At 40.4% G+C, this 19,623-nt stretch overlaps 1 protein-coding gene across 1 annotated transcript in view; it reads right to left on the bottom strand.

The window, feature by feature from the left end:
• LOC307175491 (ankyrin-3-like) overlaps positions 1–19,623 on the bottom strand; it is a 331,772-nt gene that overhangs the window by 55,027 nt on the left and 257,122 nt on the right. The window contains exons 28-31 of the mRNA XM_079900598.1: positions 14,753–14,839; positions 3,552–3,763; positions 1,582–1,789; positions 188–284 (exon numbers count right to left, since the gene is read on the bottom strand). Of these exons, the coding sequence (XP_079756724.1) occupies positions 188–284; positions 1,582–1,789; positions 3,552–3,763; positions 14,753–14,839 (604 nt within the window). The remainder of the gene's footprint in view (positions 1–187; positions 285–1,581; positions 1,790–3,551; positions 3,764–14,752; positions 14,840–19,623) is intronic.

Raw genomic sequence — 19,623 nt, 5'->3', positions numbered from 1 at the left:
TTATAGGCTCCCTGTGAGAACCGGATAAAATGACATCCAAGTGAATTTAAAATTTCTGAGTTAGGCCCAACTTCACCATCAGCATTTTACAGAACAATCATACTGGTATTAAGCACAACAATTTTTACTTTCCAAAAGGTAATAAAAATAATTCCTAGTACTTTTTGGAATCATTTTATTTCCATACCTGGCAGAAACATTGGTTGTAAAAGAGACACAATCCTTTATAAACGTCAAAGGAGTAGTTCCTGTGATGTCTTCCCACTGAGCAGGCGATGTGCCCCCTGAGAGAACAACACCAGATATGTGACTTTATTATGGGAGATGCTCCTTGTAAAATTTTTAACGTCATCCTGTTCTTTCTGTATAGCCAGTAACTCGCAAAACTTCAGCACTTTCATTAACGACACGTACGAAAGATAGTTCTCCTCTCTCCTCTCCTTTCATACTTTGACCAGCCTATAGTGACCTCCTTGTAAGATAATATTAGGTTAGGAAAAAAATCACCTTTCTGTTTGTCTGGATACTAATGAATGGCTTAAACTTGGGGCACACAAGTTTAAGCCATTCATTTTAAGCCACAATTTACATGTGCAAAGATTTGTTGTTGCAGATAGTATAATTCTTTTATTTTTTATTTATTATTATTATTATTATTATTATTATTATTATTATTTTGGCAGTATGCGGGCCTCTCACTGCCGTGGCCTCTCCTGTTGTGGAGCACAGGCTCCGGACGCGCAGGCTCAGCGGCCATGGCTCACGGGCCCAGCCGCTCCGCGGCATGTGGGATCCTCCCGGACCAGGGCACGAACCCGCATCCCCTGCATCGGCAGGCGGACTCTCAACCACTGTGCCACCAGGGAAGCCCATTCTTTTATTTTTTGAAGAAGTCAAGAACTATCAGGAAAGTTAAAATGAAAGTCATTTTATACTTCCTGAATCATTTAACTTTCCAGGCTATAAGGGGAACCAGCCATTAAAAATACTCTTCAGAAAAAACAAACAAACAGGAACACCTATCTTTAAGTTATAAACTCAGGTTAATCAAATGATGAATTAGCTCTGGACTCCGGGTGCTTATCACAAAATGTGTTCACCTAAGTCCTGCATATTTAGTCTATTGGATTACACTTGTGAATAGAGTAGGTGAGAAGAATCATATACTCACTTGGCTCTTCCCTACTCCTGGCGCTCTGTGGGAGCCTCTGTTTCCCCCAAAGTCCATGCAATTTCCTATAGCCTAAAGGGTGTTGCTAGGTCTGTTACCTCAGTCACCGAGAGATTACCTAGATGCTCCAGTAGATTCAATAATACCTCAATCACCTTAAAAACGCACTACTATTAACACTAAACTTAATAGGAAAAATGATACCACTGAAAAATGTCATGCTATCAGCATCTTAAAGAAATAATTACAGGGATAATAGAGATGAGGTGATGGACAAGTAAAATGTTTTATTCTTTTTTTTTTCTACTCTTATAATGTTGGCAGGGATGTTCAAAGGCTTTCCATCTTTGTACAGAATCATTGCGAATGCTAGAGCATTAATAGCAAAAACAGCAACAACTTAACCAAACCTGTAATGCTACAGAGAAGGCGCAGATTGGGTGTGGTGTCTCCCTTGTACCCATTGGAGACACCTTCTCCGGAGGCCGGGGGCACTGGAATGGTCATTGTGATAGGCTTATGGAATTTCCTTCTTCTGGGTTCCACAGTGACAATTGGGCTAAATGTTGCTTTGTTTCCAAGGATCTTTTTCACAGTTTCATCTGGAACAGGCTGGGCCTAGAGACAAGAGAAAGGACCTTAAATGAAAGTGGACATTTTGCTCTTATCAGAAAGTGGACTTTTTAACTGAGGAGAAAAAACCCAAAAACGACCACCAAAAAAATGTCTTTCTTCTGCTATTAACATTCTTGTGTATGCCTTCTGATGGCCACATGTATGGGTTTCTGGTAGTTATATATCTAAGAGCCAAATTGCTATTTGGTACACATATGACCACCATTACGACATAATTGCCAAAATGTTTTCCAAAATGCTCGTTGCGGTACCAGTTTTTATTCTCATCAGCAGATGTGAGTGTCCTAGTTGTTCTTCTACGTATTTGCCAACACTTGGTATTTTCAGTCTTTTTTTATGTTAGATATTTTATTGAGTCAAGTTTAACATTTTAATATGTTTATCAGTATTTGGAAATGGAAGAGAACATAACTTTCCAGAAATTTTGTTATTTTAAAGAAATCTTTTAAAAAATTTTATGGGGCAAAAAAAAATCGTTCTTTTTCATCCTTTCTCACTATTTCAGGAAGGCATAAAGCAAAAACAAAAACAACCTAACACTGTAGCAGGACCTACAGCTAGAGTATGTTCCCAGTAGAACACAGACGGCATGGGCTTGCATGAAAGAGATAGGATGTCAGATCTCATGGCAGAGAAACCGCTCAGTCTAATCCAAAGGACAACAAATATTGAGTCCAGTATTTTTTTTTTTTTTTTTTTTTTTTTTGCGGTATGCGGGCCTCTCACTGTTGTGGCCTCTCCCATTGTGGAGCACAGGCTCCGGACGCGCAGGCTCAGCGGCCATGGCTCACGGGCCCAGCCACTCCGCGGCATGTGGGATCCTCCCGGACCGGGGCACGAACCCGCGTCCCCTGCATCTGCAGGCGGACCCTCAAACACTGCGCCACCAGGGAAGCCCGAGTCCAATATTTTTGAAATCTATGCAGGGCGTTCAGTAAAACGTTACAAAGGCAACTTGTACCCTCAATTTTTATTGAGGTTTCTAGAGTTAAGTAACAAAAAGGCGTACAAGATTTCAAAGGATATCAGTTCTAGTCTAACAATTCTTTTCATTTCTTTGCAATTTGGTAGAATATTCAATGTGGGAGACAGTTGCAGGGAACTTCATACTACTGAAATGTAAGGTGGTATCTTTAGCTCCAAATGTTTACTGAACTTTCAGTTAAACTATTAATTACTATATTAAGTAACAACACAAATTAAGTTATTTCAGGTTATTTTCCTTATTCAATAAGAAGAAAAAGTACTGGTTAAGTTCTAACAGAAATGAATAAATGGAAGAAAGACCATTCTTGCCAAGATTTTCAGCCAGCTTTCCAAACCAAAACAAGTTCCAACTGGTTTGGTTAAAACCCAGCATTTATGATTTACTTGAACTAAAATCTGAAAGCTTGCAAGTTTCACTATTATAGATTTTTATGATGTGGCATATTATAAACCAAATCTAATGTACTTTGTTTCTTTAATGGTATATGTGCTGTTTGGTGCTTTGTTGCCCCACACACTGAGACCAATAACCTGTGGTTAAAAAAACCCTAAAATATGTCCCTTTTTTCTATAAGCCAGTACGCTAACTTCATACGTAATACTTTTTATTTAAAACAGGTTAATCATTCCCAAAATGGCCCAAATGCTTCGATTCGCAATATATCATAAGGATGAGTCATGACAACAGTTTTCAGAGCAGAACATGCTCACATGCTCTCTCCACGTACCAAGGAGAACAACTTTTTGTGAACATTACCTGGAGGCCCACTCGAATTCTTTTGGTTAAAGCACCCTCTGGGAAAGAAGCTTGGACGAGGGGCACGGTGGTACTGCTCAGAATTCCACCTTCAGGACCAATCTGATTGCTTTCCTGCTTAATCCGTGAAACCACTGCGAAGTACTGGGGGAAATCCTTAGTGATAATCCTGCAGATACGCTTTTTCCCTAACTCTTCTGGGCTATCAAGTTCTGAAAAGAAAAAAGAATGAAAAAGCCATGAGAATAAGCCTATCTACCCAATACCTTGAGACAAACTGATGTGTAATATTGACAGTTAAAATTATTTAGATTCAGTAGTATAAACAGTTTTATGATAAAGAGAAAACTATAGTGACCTTAAAATAATACCAAGCTGTGCAAAAATATTATAAAGCTATTCATGCACAGTATTTGTAGAAAAATATTTCTACTGAAGAGGAATAAACATTTTCAAAAACTGGCATTTTACCACATATGGACAAATTTCTACTCTTCGAGAAGGGATACCTTAATTCTGTGCTTCTTTACAATAACCTGCCCTCAAGATGCCCAAAGTAAGAATGAGTCAGAAAAAAGTAAGGCCTCATAAGAAAGTAAGGAAAAAAAAAAAAAGAAGAAAGTAAGCACTTCAGTATGTGTGAAAGGCTCTAGAACTTTATTTGAAAACCTCTTTAAAATATTTTAAAATTACCCAAATGATTTGTATCATCATCACCAATTTCTGTCTGCTCATCAATGGCCCTCATACATCAAGCTCAACCTATTTACAAGTGGACACATCTTCTTCCCTTCTGTCCACCTGCAGACCTACTTCTTGCCTTGTAGTCCTAACTCTGGTCGATTTATTTTACACTTTGCCCAGTCCTCCAGTCCAATAGCTTTGACTGACTGACTTTACACTTCACATCCAAAGGTCAAAGTCCCGTTGATTCTGTCTTGGAAAGGGCTTGCTCTCCTGCCACCCCTCGTTCAGACGCCGTTTCGACTTGCGTAGATTACCGGCACCACCGCTTAGCCTGTCTCCCTGTCACTCGCCTCCCCTTTGCTCCAGTCTACCTCCCGTGGTGCAGCCAGATGGGTTTCTTTCAAAAGCCCAGCTTTATGCAGAATTCTGGTAGGTTTAATTGAAATAAACCATTAAAAAAAATCGTATGCAATAATATTTGAGAGTAACCAAGAGTATTTTGGAAAAGTAGATTTGTGAGGGGGAATTTATAAGATTTGAAAACTTAACCTATAAGTATCACAATAAAACAGATATAGAGAGAAATATAAGAATATAAGAAATAGATAATAATAGACAAATAGGTCAGGGGGACAAAAACAGAGAATCAAGAAATAGATTCAACTTTATCAGGACTTCTCTGGTGGCGCAGTGGTTAAGAATCCGCCTGCCAGTGCAGGGGACGTGGGTTCAAACCCTGGTCTTGGAAGTACCCACTTAGTTGCTTAGCAAAGCAACTAAGCCCGTGCGTCACAACTGCTGAGCCTGCGCTCTAGAGCCTGCGAGCCACAACTACTGAAGCCCGTGCGCCTAGAGCCCATGCTCCGCAACGAGAAGCAAGTGCACTGCAATGAAGAGTAGCCCCTGCTCACCGCAACTAGAGAAACGCCCACGAAGACCCAACGTGCCCAAAATAAATAATTTTTTAAAAAGAAATTCAACTTTATATATGTGTATACATAAACACATATACATATATATAGTATATGTGTCAGTCATATATATGTACTTTTATATATATATTATGTATTTAGTATATTTAAATCAAAGTCATATTTAAACTTCAGTTCAGTGGGGGAAAGATAGTTTATTTAAAGGACAGTGTTAACATAATCAAACATCTATGTGGAAGAACAACGCTAAATCACTATATATCTTATCATATATTAATACAAATTCCAGCTGGACAAGAGACTTAACTACTTAAAAAATTAAAATATTATCAAAAAAAATCAAGAGAATACCTTTTAGCCTTCAATAGGAGAAACTTTCCTACTCAAAACTGGATACCCAGAGGCCTAAAAGTCAGTTCTGACTATATAAAAATGTAAAGCTTTCTATGACAAGAATAATAAACTTGAATGACAAAAGGTAGACTGGGAAAGGTAATAGCCACACGTGACAAATGAAGAACTAATATGCTCAATATCAACGGCAGCTACAAGTTGATAAGATGACAGAGAAGCCAACGGAAACTAGCAAAATGTTATAAACAGGCGATTCACAGAAAACGGCCAATAAACTTTATGTTACAATATTCAAACTCGGTAATTTACGTGGAAATACCAATTCCAACAAGATACAATCTCCTGCTACAAACAAGATACAATCTCCTGCTACAGAGAAAACTGGGGGAAAACAGATGCTTTTAGTCATTGCTGGTGGGTGTGAATGGCAATAATCTTTTGACAGTGTAACTGGGCATCTTCTACTCAAAATGAAAACGCATCTACCCTTGGACCCAGCAATCCCATTCTCTGACGTCTTTCTTACAAAAGCACAGGCAAAGCGGCATTGCTTGTAATGACTAAAGCTTGAAAGAGCCTGCGTGCCCATCAGTAAGGGCTTGGTTAGATAGGTCACGGTTCATTCACACTCGCAGCACTCCTGCAACGAGTGACGAGGAGGATTCAGATTCGTCCATTTACCAAATATTTACTGAGGACCCACTATGTGCAGGCACTCGTCTAGTCACCAGGGATACAGCAGAGAGCAAACTAAAGTCACCGCTTACAGGGAGATTACATTCTAATGGGGGGAAGGGGGGAAGGGCACACACCACTGAGCACATAGGAAGAAAAAAAAATCAAGGGGAGGAAATAGAATGTGATGGGGGGGTGGGGGTGGGGGTGGGGAGGGTCAGGAAACACCTCTCTGAGGAGGTGACAGGAAAGGTGAGCTCGGAGGGAGGGAGGGAGCCAGGCAGGTAGTAGTTGACATGTATAAAGTCAGGAAGGAAGCAGCAGGCAGAGCAACGTGCACAGTGTGATCCTTTTTAGAGGAAAAGTGTAATCTGTATGTTTATATATATATATTTTTAAATTTATTTATTTTAGGCTGCGTTGGGTCTTCGTTGCTGCGCACGGGCTTTCTCTAGTTGCGGCAAGCGGGGGCTACTCTTCGTTGCGGTGCGCGGGCTTCTCATCCTTTTTAGAGGAAAAGTGTAATCTGTATGTTTGTGTATATATATATTTTAATTTATTTATTTAATTTATTTTAGGCTGTGTTGGGTCTTCGTTGCTGCGCACGGGCTTTCTCTAATTGCGGCAAGCGGAGGCTACTCTTTGTTGCAGTGCGCAGGCTTCTCATTGTGGTGGCTTCTCTTGTTGTGGAGCACGGGCTCTAGGCACTCAGGCTTCAGTAGTTGTGGCACGCGGGCTCAGTAGTTGTGGCACGCGGGCTCAGTAGTTGTGGCACGCAGGCTCTAGAGTGCAGGCTCAGTAGTTGTGGCACACAGGCTTAGTTGCTCCGCGGCATGTGGGATCTTCCAGGACCAGGGCTCGAACTCGTGTCCCCAGCATTGGCAGGTGGATTCTTAACCACTGCACCACCAGGGAAGTCCCTGTTTGTATGTTTTTATAAGAGAAATTTGCAGAAGAAACCTTCTACGCTATTAACACTGAGAACTGGAGTTGGAGGTGGGAATAGGGTGGGAAATAATATAGCATTACCTTTGGGTTTATGTAGCTGGGGTGGTTTTAGTTGCTACAAAACAAAGGGGAGATTGCCACACTTCAAGGAGGGGTGTTGGTTTTACTTTTGTTGTTTGCTACTCACAGAAGCCTCTTTTCATTCCTCTGATACCTACAGCACATGCCTACCGTCCCTCCACTACGAACACGTTTGCCGCCTCTGTTAGACACAGGGCTGAGATAGCGGCATATTCCACACAGAAATGTGCAGAATGGTAAAATGGATGGTTAGCTAATTGGATCAGAGACATCTTCTCATTTTACAGATTAACCACCACCAAATTAATTGTCAACTAGGAGAGAAATAGGGTTCACCCCAGATCAAATATGGAACTGGAATCTTGGTCCTTTTTGTTTTCTAACCATCTCCTTCCCCCCTGCTCTGTCAAAACCTAAATACTGAGTCTCTAGTGAAGGAAAAGAAAACAAAGGTAAAGAATTAAAAAAAAAACAAAAAAGCTAGTATAGAAAAACAGGAAGAAATCAAAGTTTGCTCAGGAAAATATTCTGGGGAAGTTTTCACCTATTCACCAATTGATAAAGAATAAAAGTTTTCCATACAGAGCAGGTATATTTCCTTTCCCATGATTTGGCTTATTTTAAAAAGTCTGGGGCTTCCCTGGTGGCGCAGTCGTTGAGAATCTGCCTGCCAGTGCAGGGGACACGGGTTCGAGCCCTGGTCTGGGAAGATCCCACATGCCGCGGAGCAACTAGGCCCGTGAGCCACAACTACTGAGCCTGCGCGTCTGGAGCCTGTGCTCCGCAACAAGAGAGGCCGCGACAGTGAGAGGCCCGTGCACCGCGATGAAGAGTGGCCCCCGCTCGCCACAACTAGAGAAAGCCCTTGCACAGAAACGAAGACCCAACACAGCCAAAAATAAATAAATAAAATTTAAAATGTAGTGTCAAATCAGTTTATTAAAAAAAAAAAAAAAAGTCTGAATTTCCGGAGTTCATAACTCATGCTGCAACTGAAAAAGTTCTGATAATTTGTTTAAACTGCTGTGCAACTCATCACCATCAGCTAAGTAGATACTTTTTTAATTTCAGCTGCAAGCCTGTGATTATGTTCTCCTTTAGAAAAGACTTAGGACTCCACACAGTGCAAGCAGTTTACATGGACTCTGCCATGAAATTATACCCTTCAACCAAGACAGATTTCCTAACTCTGCCTGTAACAAGCGTGTATCCTGTGAGTATTAAGTTTACTCAAGATTATTCAGGACGTACCGGTGGGAGTGAGGCATCTTTTGGAGGAATTGTGATAATGTGGACTTCTCAGCTGCTTGTGTGTGTGTTTGGGTGTGTGCACATACATCTGTGCGGAGTTAAGGTAGAGACAGATGTCTCACCCCTGGAAACTAACAGCAGTGGATTGGGAAGAACTACAGTTGGCGTAGCAGAGGTCGCTTGGCCACACTTATGCCGTCTTACCTTGGATGAAGCATTAAGGCCACCCCAAACAGAAGGTGAGGGGGTACCCCTCAGATGCAGCAGATGAGTGGTAAATGGAGAAGCTCAGATTTCTAAGTCCACACTGAATTTCTGACGTCTTTCAGGATTTGCCAGTGACTCAGGGACCCTCTGTGTTGTACTCTATTTTGAAGCTTTTAGCAATTCCTCTGTCACCATTAAAACTTGCATAATTATTGACCTTCAATGTGTATTTTAACGGGTACTTTAAAGATAAGGCTTAACCTAGTGGAATAACTAACGTGTGGATATCAGGCATTGGCGTCTCCATGCCCCATTTTTTAAGTAGAATCATACACCTTCTTGAATTACTCATATTCCCAGGCCTCTGCATGATGAAATGCAGAAAAGATATCTTCCCTTAACCAGATTACATTCTGTATATATGTCTACTTAAAATATTTTTAACTTTTTTCCTCTGAGAATAAAAGTTAATAGAAGTATAAAAATACTAATACTAAATATTGGTTTATAATCTTTTCAAGAGCTACAGTTGAAGGCTGGGCCATTACACTCTAGGATATCTGCACAAATAAGAAAGTAAATGATGTGGATAAGTAGGTAAATGTGAGGAGGGAAGAGGAAGAGGTGAAACCAGTAAAGTCACTACAGGATGCTTACGGCCTGGACGCCTACCACAAGATTTTATTGGCTATCGTAGGACAGAGGTTAGATAAATTATGATATATTCATACTATGGTATACTGTGCTATATTGCTATTTGTAAACTAAAAAGGCGTATCAAAAAAAGTCAGATTTCCAGGCAAATAGGAATGAAGTTTGATCATGTAAAAACGAACAACGCCACTGTTCTGTCCAGGACTGAATTTAATCAGAGTTTAAAATGGTCTATTACTTAGACCAGAGAAGCAGGAAGATATTACCAAGAATCTTTGCTTTGTTCCCACCCTTTACATACAGAGATAAACTCAACCAAGTAATGCGCACCACAAACATGGTGCCTGGATCATATTCCTACCCACAGAGAACCTAGCTCCCAGAGGAGTGTGCCCCAGACTGGCCAGATCAGAAGCAACACCGGTGCTACCTATTAAAAGCAGAGATTCCTAGCCTTCTCTCATGGAGATTCTGAGTTGGTAGGCCAGGGGTGGAACCTGAAATTTCCATACTCAACTCAGGTGACTTTATGACTTGACACATTTGAGAAGCGAGGTCTTAGTAGACTCTCACCCTGTATCTGTCCTTAAAAATCCAGAACCCAAATTATTAAAAATATGACAACAGGATCCCATGAAAAACAACTCAAGGATGTTTCAATATGAGAAGAGGAGCTTATGGGGCAACAATAAATATCTACTAGTTTAAAATAGTTTTATTTTTAAAAGGATATACTAAACCACTCCATAGCTATAGAATTAAAGGAGGCAAGGGCATAAAAAAATATTAAGAGCTTTTTACCTTTCAGGGTGATTCATAGTGCGTAGACTATGAAAGAACCCTGGATCCCTCTCTCTTTCTCTCTTTTTAATTTGTTACTAGCAAAGTTTCCTCTCTCTCTCTCTCTCTCTCTCTCTCTCTCACACACACACACACACACACACACACACACACACACACACACACACATCACAGGGAAAAGAGAGAGGTGAGTTCTGAAATAGGTTTGGCCAGGAAGAAGGTTAAAATTTACACTTACTGCATGTCTTCTTTGTGGCGGGTCAATTACTATTTTGCCCACATAGCATTTTGGTAAAGTAAGTGTCTGAAATTCAGAGACGTTAAGTGACTTACCCAAATTGACTTAGCTGGTCTGCTTTAGAGCTGAGATTAGAACCTAAGACCAGGCTGGGGGAACGGATGAAATCACACAGACATGGACTCCAACCACCGTTTAACACAGTGTCTTTGCAGACTACCTGGCATGTGTGTAGTGGTTGATAAACGGATGAGTAATGGATGGATATGCAAACACCCTGGTCCAAAAGGTGACATGACTTCGTATTGGCCCCACTCCAGGAGCACAAAGCTCTCATGATAGTGGCGCTTTCTGCTGCATAAGAAATGGAAGCTGATGTTCTGCAGCATTCTTGCCTCGCTGATGAATGATAAATGTCTTAAGTACCTTGTAACTCCTTTAGTTTATTTGTAAAAGCTGGGACAACATTCTCTGTAACAGATTTTGCAACAGAGCAAGAAGGATCATAAAATGCTTTGCAAATATGAATGGGTGTGAAGGTCATAATACAATGAATCCTAAATAACAGGATTGAAATCATGTTCCCACAAAATGAGTTTTTCTTAAAGCATTCAAATGATCACAGTGATTAGTTCTGCCTCACTCTTACATGCACTAAATGTCTTGATAACATGGTCCAATGGGGCCATGACTCTCTTTCCTGTATGGAATTTGTTTTCTGAAGGCTGTTTGTGATCTGGTCAGGTTTGAGTGTGAACAGTCTATAGAAGGAATACAACCTCGAGTTTTCACAAAGGATGATTTCTTTTTTTTTTTTTTTTTTTTTTTGCGGTACACGGGCCTCTCACTGTTGTGGCCTCTCCCGTTGCGGAGCACAGGCTCCGACGCGCAGGCCCAGCGGCCATGGCTTACGGGCCCAGCTGCTCCGCGGCATGTGGGATCTTCCCGGACCGGGGCACGAACCCGCGTCCCCTGCATCGGCAGGCGGACTCTCAACCACTGCGCCACCAGGGAAGCCCAGGATGATTTCTTTATCTAGGGTTTCATTTCTGGTCATGTGAATGTTCTCTCAGCTTGCTCTTCTATGAATGGAGTATTTGATACTGAGCGGTGGGAAAAAACGGGAGTCTTAGAATGTCAGAATTCAAAACGGCATGCTAGCTAGTATGGGTCTGTGGAAAGTCTTTGTAGACAGGTACCTTCGGTTCAAATCCAGTTCTCAAACCAGTGAGCTTGGATCTTGGAGGAGTTCCTTAACGCTGAGCCCTAGGTAACTTGTTTATAAGATCAGGATAAGAAAAGTTACCTCTGGGGTGGATATGACAAATAAATGATACAAATCCGCCAGCACAGATCTGTTGACATAATAATTTAGATTACGTATTCTTTCCAAGGTCATACAACTTTGGAGATAGAGGAGAGCCATAGAGCCAGTCTGTGGCAGATCTAAGGTTGGACTGTTTTTTTTTTTTTTTTAAATCACACTGTCTCTGTTTTGCATCTCTACAAGTATATAAATCGGAACTGCTATCATTTTAATTTCATTCAGTTTTTAAGGGAAAATATCACCAATCATAGAAAATTAAGTAGCAGATAAATTGGGGGAAATGAAGGCAATAAAAGATAAATTTATAATATTTAACTCTGGCTGTAGAATATGTGGAACAATAGAACAGTTGTCATATATTCACTGAAATATTTCAGAAAATTATAGACCTTCATTTCTTTGGAATTAAAGTTCAGCTCCACCTAAAATGCAACTTTTGGAACAAGCCCACCCTTGGATGTTACAGGAAAAAACCCTCAAATGATATACTTGACCCTTCTTCCTCAACATAAACACAGCAGGAAACTTTTCAATTTTTACTTTGAAATAATTAGATTCATGGAAAGTTGCAAAGACAGTACAGAAAGGTCCCATCATTTTAGTAATTTAACTCATATTCTTATTGAATTCTGGCATCTGCTATATGTGTGTCTGGATCAGCATTATTTTACATCTTTAACTACCCAAGGTAGGGACCTTCTTTGTTATTCAGATTTGCACAAATAACTGAGTGCTAATGATGCAGAATGTCTGGAAACAATGATATACCTGTTTGTTTTCCCCTCCAGTTTTTGCAATCCGTATAATTGCTGACAATCATATATCTTAAAGTTATTTTTAGAAAACTAATTCCTAATCATTATGTGCCCTTCTCCGGCTTCCCAGACCTCCTCTCCCCATTTGTTTGTGGCATCTGTTCTTTTAGAAAGTTGCTTCCTGTCTTGGGTATGGGTCACTGAACTATTGAGGAAATGTATTGTCAAGAGTGGCAGCACATGCCGGGATACAACTCATTCATTTCTTCATTTCTTCAACAAATTATGACGAAGTGACAACACTGCTAAGGGCTGTTATATTCATTGGGCATAATGACTGTCACCAGTCAGAGCCATTCCTTGCCCTCATGGACTTTACAGTCCACTAAGGAAGAGAGCAAAGTTCAAAACTGCTTGTTACAGAAGAAGACAGGCCAGGTGCGATAGAAGTATTTACCAAGTGTATCTAACTTAGACTGGGGTTTAGGGAAGGCTTCCTGGAAACAGAGAGGTGAGAAGAGGGTGTGTCTGGCCATGCTGGAATAATCATTCTAAGGTTTTCCTCCATGATTGCAGAAGCCTTGTATTCTTTGCATCTGCTTCTCCCTGTTATTCTCCAGAAAAATGTTCTTCCACATCTGCTTACTGCAATTAGCCCCCTTACAAACTTTCTTCAACCCTTCGTTTAACCATCGGTACTATATCCAGACAAGAAACAATTTATATAATCCTATCTTCAAAATCCGGATCGTATATAATGTCTTAAAGCTAAACACCATCAATCCGTAACCCGGCCTATGCAGCAAACACAGAAGCGCACTGAGCTCTAAGGGGCCTAGACCTGCCGTGTCTGGCACATCGGCCTCTATTCACATCGACACTAAAGGTGACGGAAGCTAACACCCGGTCTCTCAGACCCCTTCACTGTCCCTGGAGCGCACAGAGCCCCACTCTGTGTGACACATGGGACAGGGTGTCTCATGTCATTTTTTGACCCACTAATGTTTCATAAAGACATGTAATTGCAAGAAGTACATTACACAGACATATATAAAACCTGGCATTATTAATGTTCATCTGCTTCGGTCCCATTTTCATTTCCTGACTAGTAGGGGTGAGGGAACTGTTCTGGCCCAGTTATGCACCAGGTGGGCATCGCTGAATCCACTTAAAAGTAAGTTTTCTGGCAGTGAACTGAAAGCAGATTAGCATCTTGTTATGGTTTAATTAATAGTTTGGGGCTTTTTCGCTTCTTCTATTTTTTTCTTACACCCCAACCACAGTCCTGATTTGGTTAAGTTCAATTTTTCCTTTTTCCTCCAGAATTTTTCAAAATTGTTAATCGATTTCCCCAACAGATGGTGCTGTGTACAACATGAAACTACATAATTCACTTTTCAGTGCTCAACTACTTCTCTAAGCAGTTCTTAAGATCTCAAAGGAGGAAGGATTCTTCTACTAGTAAATAGCATATTCTTTTCCATGATGGCTTATCATAGGATATTGAATATGGTTCCATGTGCTATACAGTAGGACCTCATTGTTTATCTGTTCTATGTATAGTAGTTTGTATCTGCTAATCCCAAACTCCCAATCCAACCCTCCCCCGTCCCCGTTTCCCCCCCGCCCCCGGCAGGCACAATTTTAAACATGTTGAACTGAACTTTGTGAGTTTAACTCAAGTAAGGTTTTAATTACACTTACAAAGTGGATTCAATTTGGTGCATTTTAAAGATGATGTTTTTGTGGGGAGCAGAATGAGTATTTTTTTGTTTTGCGATATCTTTCTCTCCTGAGAAAACACGAACGAACAAGTGCTAGAACAAGATCTATGTCTGCTGCCAAAGAGAAAAGTTGCTCCTGCCACATGATACCTCAGTGGTAACAACAGGTTCTTCACACCCAGACCAACTGTCCTCTGTGTCATTCTAGCCTGTTATTTCAATAGAGCTGCTCTAACACACCTGCTTCATTAGCATAACCACTGATGCCTTTATCTCTGAGGTTGCTAGTGCCACAAATAACTCTTGATTCCACCCTATTCTGCAATGACAGTTTTTCCTGAATACATGCCATGTCCTTTGGAGTCATACAAGAACTAGGAGGGTACCTTGATTCATAATGGAAAATTTAAGTAGCAGCTGACATTCTTGTCACCTTTTGTTCCACACAAAGCACTTTCATAGGCATCCTTCATTTGAGAAGATACAGAGGCAAGGGAGTATTGTAGAAAAAAGACTAGATTTGGAGTCAGAAGTCTAGATTTTGGAAGTCTAGATCTGTCTGCTTACTATTTCCTGACTGGGTGGTAGTCATGGGGTAATCATCATCAACTGTGACCAGGGATTCCACTAGCCCTGGAGGTGTCCTCGTGGGATCTGGAAAAGCGTCCATGTGGAGTGGACACAGCCCTGTAGGCAACTAGAGAGTCGCTTTGAAAACATTAGATAAAGGTGCCCCTTTGTCCTGAAGGCCAGTTCAGAGCAGATGGCTTGGAAAGTGGAATAGGCAAGATGTCTGCCCCCCTCGCTCTCCTGCACAGCTGTACATGGCAGCCGTGGCTATGGCTAACTTTGAGAGTGGTTCTCATGTGTCAGACATCATGCTGAGAAATTCATACATATTAGCTCATCTATTTCCCATTAGTTCTCTATGAGCTTAGAGAGATCAAGGGCTTTCTTGGAGTCGCACAGCTAGTAAGCCGTGGAGCCAGGATGGGAATTCCAGTCTGTGTGACATCCACAGGTCGTGATCCTCACGACCACACCACGTTGGGCAAACTATCCTCCTCCTTGGACTTGTCTTTCCCTGGAGTTACAATTTGTTTTTTTGTTTGTTTGTTTTTGGCGGTACGCGGGCCTCTCACTGCTGTGGCCTCTCCCGCTGCGGAGCACAGGCTCCGGACGCGCAGGCTCAGCGGCCATGGCTCACGGGCCCAGCCGCTCCGTGGCATGTGGGATCTTCCCGGAGCGGGGCGCGAACCCGTGTCCTCTGCATCGGCAGGCGGACTCTTAACCACTGCGCCACCAGGGAAGCCCTGGAGTTACAATTTGATTGTGCACATGGAAAGGCTTTGCAAGTTTTAAAATACTATAGAACCATAGTCTAATCTTTACAATTGTGTTGTTCAGTAAAAAAATCACTGATCAAAATACTGGCTAAGATGCTTTCTAAACACTTGGGTTTTAAGATTTTCAGAGAAGACGGTACAACAGGACTAGTTATAAAAGTAGATACAGATTACTTATAAAGTAACACATTGAGTTCATTTATGGAAAAGAGGGTTAAAATGAGACATTTATAATAAGACAGGTATTATCAAGGGTCACTTGCCATAGATGGCAGATAAGGCTTAATTGTTATGAACTGGGTAAACCGATAGGGTAAATAAAATAATAGTAGAATGATTTATTTCTCTTTTTCTTTAAGGAAGTCTTGAGTGATCTGGTCACTGGCTTATTTTATGTACTATTTTTATCTTGCTAATTAACAGCTATCCAGGGGCACAGAGTGGTGAGGGTAGAAATAACATGAAACCTCCTAAACCATGCTTCTGCTTCTCTCCCCACAAGAAGTTTGACTAGTTGGACCTTGAAGGAAAAAGAAGGGTTGGATTTTTAGAGACAGATTGATTTTTATTTTTGCCTGTCTGCTTTTAGAGGAGGGATGTTCCAATAAGAGCTAAGTTTCTCTGGGGACAGGACAAGAGTGGTGGTTAGTGGTGCTTGAGCTTGGCGTGAAATCTGATTAACTGAGCTTCAGTTATAAAATGTGTGTCTTGATTCCTTCATTATCATTGCTTTTATAGATTTAATATATGAAGAAAACCATGCTGCCTTGAAAATTTAGTCCTCAGTTTTCCTTTTGTGGCCTCCAGTGCTTGATTCTTTAAACTTGGAAGTATTTGCATTTCCTTTTAATTGTCTAAAATGGAACCAAACTTTATCTGGTCTTAAAAAATGCAGCAAAGAAACTCTATCCACTATTTCCAAGATAACATGTAGAATCCAGGATAGGGCTATATCATCATTTCTTTAAAACATCGGACAGATGCCCCTAGTGTGGCAGTGTCTGGGGCATCATTTGTCTAAGCAAAGATAGGACTAACTTCCTATTTGAAAATTGGCTTATTAAAAACAAAATGAAAGAAAAAAAACCAAAAAAACAAACAAAAAAAACCCAAAATAAAGACATGTCAGTATGAAATCATGGAAATCCATTCCATAAATAAACCTTAAAATTAAAAAAAAATCTGCCTGTGCCTGATACTATAATCTGTGCTCAAAAATGAAGAACATATTATTAGAATGCAGTGTTTTTGTCAGAACTGCGGTGTCTAATGAGGTGGCCACTGGCCACAGGTGACTATTTGAAATTAATTATACAAAATTAAAAATCACCTTCCTCGCTTGCACTAGTCACATTTCAAGTGCTCAAGAGTCTCCGGTGACTAGTGATGGCTGTTGGACCACACAGGTATGGAATATTTCCATCACCATAGAAAGTGCTATTGGACAACACTCTCTTAGAATATTCAGTATTCTTCCTAAAACATTAATGAAGTCTGGGGGAGAAGAAACAGACTAACAAGAGCTTTCTTCCAGACAGCTATATATTATTTTTTTAATTTGAATTTTATTTTATTCATTTATTTTTATGCAGCAGGTTCTTATTAGTTATCTATTTTGTACATATTAGTGTATATATGTCAATCCCAATCTCCCAGTTCATCCCCCCACCCCCCCCCCCCAGAGCTATATATTATCATGAGGTTCCTCCTTCTGCCTACTCTCCAGGATTGGGTGAGTGTCCGAATCAGCACTGTGCCCGATACTGGTGACGCAAAAGCGATTAAGACACGTACTCTGCCCTCAGCTACTTACAATATCAAGGTAGCTATTGGTTAAAAAAAAAAAGAAATCCTTGTGGAGAGGATGCTGCATTAAAAAACTAGTAATCTACAATAGTATTTAAGAAATACTGGATACATGAAAATATCTTTATACCTTATTTTCCTTAAAACAGGAAAAAAAAACCTATCCTCTGGAAAACCCATTTATCTTATTCTCTCTATTTTATATTCTCAATCATCCATATTCTTTTACTCTTTTCAAAATGCGAATTCAGTTCTTTCCCTTAGGATTTATTCATTTTAAAACTTTTGATTATGTTTTCTTATAAATTTCCTTATAAAAAACTATATTTCATGCTTCATAATAAATTAAGGTAATAACAATTAGAAATCTAAATTGCCAGTGAAAGTTCCCATCCATCAGAAATTATCTGAAGTTCTGGATGGTACGGGATATACATGTCAGTATTATGTATAAACATTTAATGTATACTCATTACATGTATAACATTTAAAATGACTCTTCTGGATCTTGAAATCTAGAGGTTTGTAGGAATTTTCTTCTCTAGGTTTATTTTCTTCTCCACAGGACACATATTTCTAAAGTAAGTGGGATAGTTAAAAGTTTTTGAGAACAGGTAGAACGAGATTTCAGCCCCTGTGCTGCTACTGAGTTGGGGGTAACCTTTTGACTTGTTTGAACTTCAGTTCCCCCATCTATAAAGTGGGATTAAAACTACCTACTTCGCAGTACTATGCTTTCATTTTAAATTTCCATACATAGAGGCATTTATCAGTGCCTCACGAATGCTAGACTCTCAGCAATGATTAGGTTCCCCCTACCCTGCTGTAAAGACATCTTTAAATCCTTGGTTGGCTGTGATTCGCTGTGTCTTATACAATACCTTTGGCATGACAGTTTTTTCTATGGAATGAATATAATAGTGGATATTTATCAAGGGCTTAATTTGTAACAAGGGCTGTCTCTGAAAAGCACCTCACATAATGACTTTATTTCTTCTCAACAGCAACCCTATGAAGTGAGGAAGGTAATCTCCATTTTATAGAAGTAACAGAGGCTCACGGGGATCCAAGAGCTTGTCCGAGGTCGTCCCTCAAACACCCTCGAGTCTGTCTAGCTCCTTTGTCCACACTTCACAACCAGTAGAGACTATGCTAGATGCATTCCAAAAGCTAGTGAGCTAAATGCTAAGAGAGTGAATTTTATGGTATGTGAATAATTTCTCCAGTAAAGCTGTTATATAAAACAGTTGCTGGGCTTCCCTGGTGGCGCAGTGGTTGAGAGTCCGCTTGCCGATGCAGGGGACATGGGTTCGAGCCCTGGTCTGGGAAGATCCCACATGCCGCGGAGCAACTGGGCCCGTGAGCCACAATTACTGAGCCTGCGCCGAGCCTGTGCTCCGCAACAAGAGAGGCCGCGATAGTGAGAGGCCCGCGCACCGCGCACCGCGATGAAGAGTGGCCCCCGCTTGCCACAACTAGAGAAAGCCCTCGCACAGAAACAAAGACCCAACACAGCCATAAATAAATAAATAAAATAAAAACAAAAACAAAAAACAGTTGCTGGATTTGTAGTGATTAGCAAGTCAGTATAAAGATTAGCTTTATTTTATGATGAGCTCGCTCTCTCTCTCTCTCTCTTTTTTTTTTTTTTTTACATTTTTAAAGGAAAACGCTGCACCACGTACCCACTCTCAAAACAAGTCTATTCCCAATATCTACCAAGAAAAACAGCTACGACTCTAAGGGTCAGACAGCCTGAAGAAGGTGTGTATGAGAGAGTGACATGCTCGCTATAGGCCAGTCTTACCAGGTCAAAGAATAAGACACTGGAAGCACCACAGACTCCCCAATCATTAGCCTGAAACCTATTTTTTAAAAAAACTGATTAGAACCCAGGAGAAATTAAAAATCCATAAGAATACTGAAATAATCTGCGAGAAGACTGAGATAAAAGAAGGGGCACGAAAATAATGATTCCAAAAATAAGAAGTGAACATATTTTCTTAAAAATGCTCTGCATGCTTTGCATACCTTGCATTATTATTTCACTCCCTCCTTACACATTTTTGACTTAGAAAACTTTCTTAAGCTTTGGAAAGATTGATACAGTTGATTTAAGACAGAGAAATATCAGAAGGTTTATACATTAATATGGGGGGGCGGAGTTTGTTAGATTAAATGGAACTTCATGCCTTAGACGCAGAAAACAATAAATGCTGAGGAACCCGATTCCCAGTTTAAAATACAAACGTGTGAAATTCAAGTACTGTTTCCTTTAGTCTAGCC

Source organism: Stenella coeruleoalba, assembly GCF_951394435.1.
Source record: "Stenella coeruleoalba genome assembly, chromosome: 16".
Taxonomy (NCBI): domain Eukaryota; kingdom Metazoa; phylum Chordata; class Mammalia; order Artiodactyla; family Delphinidae; genus Stenella; species Stenella coeruleoalba.
This window is presented reverse-complemented; position numbering and strand designations above follow the sequence as displayed.